This window comes from Sinocyclocheilus grahami, unplaced genomic scaffold (assembly GCF_001515645.1).
Source record: "Sinocyclocheilus grahami isolate Dianchi unplaced genomic scaffold, SAMN03320097.WGS_v1.1 scaffold4508.1, whole genome shotgun sequence".
In the NCBI taxonomy this organism is placed as follows: domain Eukaryota; kingdom Metazoa; phylum Chordata; class Actinopteri; order Cypriniformes; family Cyprinidae; genus Sinocyclocheilus; species Sinocyclocheilus grahami.
In genome coordinates, this window is record NW_015509431.1 from 13,581 (window position 1) to 15,203 (window position 1,623).

A 1,623-nucleotide genomic window follows, 5' to 3' on the forward strand; every position below is an offset into this window, starting at 1 on the left:
GAGCGTCCGTCTGAACCAGATAAATAATGAGCGGATATGGCCAGAGAGATCAAGCCCTCCTCAGGAGACACGTCTGAGGACCTGAGCATCTGAAGACCAGAAAACACAATAAACGCTGTGATGCTCCTCAGGTTAAATATGTGGTTGTGGAGCTCAAACTCACCAAGATCTCAATCCAGAAGGTCCAGGCCGGAGCGTCGAGACCATGAGAGTAAAATATGAAACTCTCTCCGCTGCGGCGCAGCATCCCGCCGCCGAACGACCAGCCGCTCAGAGACGCTCCAGCGTGAGGACTCAGATACAGAGACATGTGACTCGGACCTGAGCGAGAACAACAGATGTTCAACACCATTAATAAACACAGAGAGTGCGCTTGTGACTCTGAACTAAACGAGTCAAACACACTGACTGGATATTACTGAATGCTGCTGATTACTTCATTCTCTTCTCTAAAACCAAGACAAATATTTGTGTAGACGGACAGACAGACAGACTGTGACAGTCTCATTCAGTTTGGACTTTGCTTCAGTTTGCATGCTTTCCTTAGTTGAGTTTTTCTCAGTGGAACCATCATTCAGTTCAGGTGTGTGCGATTGTGTGATCTTGTTTGTCTGTGTACTTAAGTTCCTTTGTTTTTGTTCTGTCTACTGTTGTGTTGGATTGCTGCTCTCTCTGTGTGTGGATTTATTAAAGAGTGCCTGCTAACCTTCATCTTTGTGTTCGTTTAAACAACACTAAGTGTGACACACAGACAGACAGACAGACAAATGCAACAAATTAATAAAATATGCTATATACAAACATTTGTATATACTGTATGCATATAAAAACAGTTTTTCAACATAATTATATTTTAAAAAATTACAATTATAAAACTAGTAAAAGTAAACTAGTAAATATTAGTCGTGTTTGTTATATATATATATAAATACAACTATAAAGCTAGTTAAAAAATGGTACTATTTGTAATATACTGAGGTTACGGTCTGGACTCGGAGGTGCCAGTTCTGGAATATAGCCATGACTTGTCTTCTGACACTAGAAACATAATCACTGTAATAATGATCCAATCATAGATTCTTAAGTGTTTGTCTTTTAAAATCCAAATGGTGACAGTTTTTTTTTTTTGGCCGGGCAGTGTATATATTTTTTAAATTGTTTACAATTTAATTAAAATCCAGCAGACATCATTCCCATTAGGATCATGATAAAATGAGGCTGGAGTCTCACCTTTGACCTCAAAGCTCATTTTAACAGTTCCCCATTGAGTCTGCTGTCTGGATAAGAGCTGGAACTCTATCGGAGCTTTAGGAGAGACTTCAGGAGCTGGAAGATACCAGCTCTTCCTGAAACAATGAGAGAAAGACGTCATCAGGTTCAATGGGTGGCTCAGTTGAGCTGAACATGTACATGAAGTTCATCATTCTCCGTCACGATACACTCATCTGACAGGAACTGGAGCGTGAAGAACCTTGGGAAGCCGTAGTAGGGCAGCCAGTCCTGACAGTGTGTGCTGATGCTGTCGTTGATCTGTGGGATGTGTGGAGTGATGTGCTGCATGCCGGTGTAATCCAGATCGCTGATACATAAGCCCGAGTCAGAGCTCTGCAGTGATCCGTTCAG

At 41.5% G+C, this 1,623-nt stretch overlaps 1 protein-coding gene across 1 annotated transcript; it reads right to left on the minus strand.

Moving 5' to 3' along the window:
* Positions 1 to 4: 4 nt before the first annotated feature.
* Positions 5 to 1,617, minus strand: LOC107576868 (endoplasmic reticulum metallopeptidase 1-like; the record flags this gene model as incomplete). Its single annotated transcript, XM_016262990.1, has 4 exons — positions 1,472 to 1,617; positions 1,231 to 1,346; positions 164 to 321; positions 5 to 89 (listed from the first exon to the last, which is right to left on the minus strand). Coding segments are annotated over exons 1-4 (448 nt in total), but the record flags the coding sequence as incomplete, so codon positions are not given.
* Between the last annotated feature and the right edge of the window lie 6 nt (positions 1,618 to 1,623).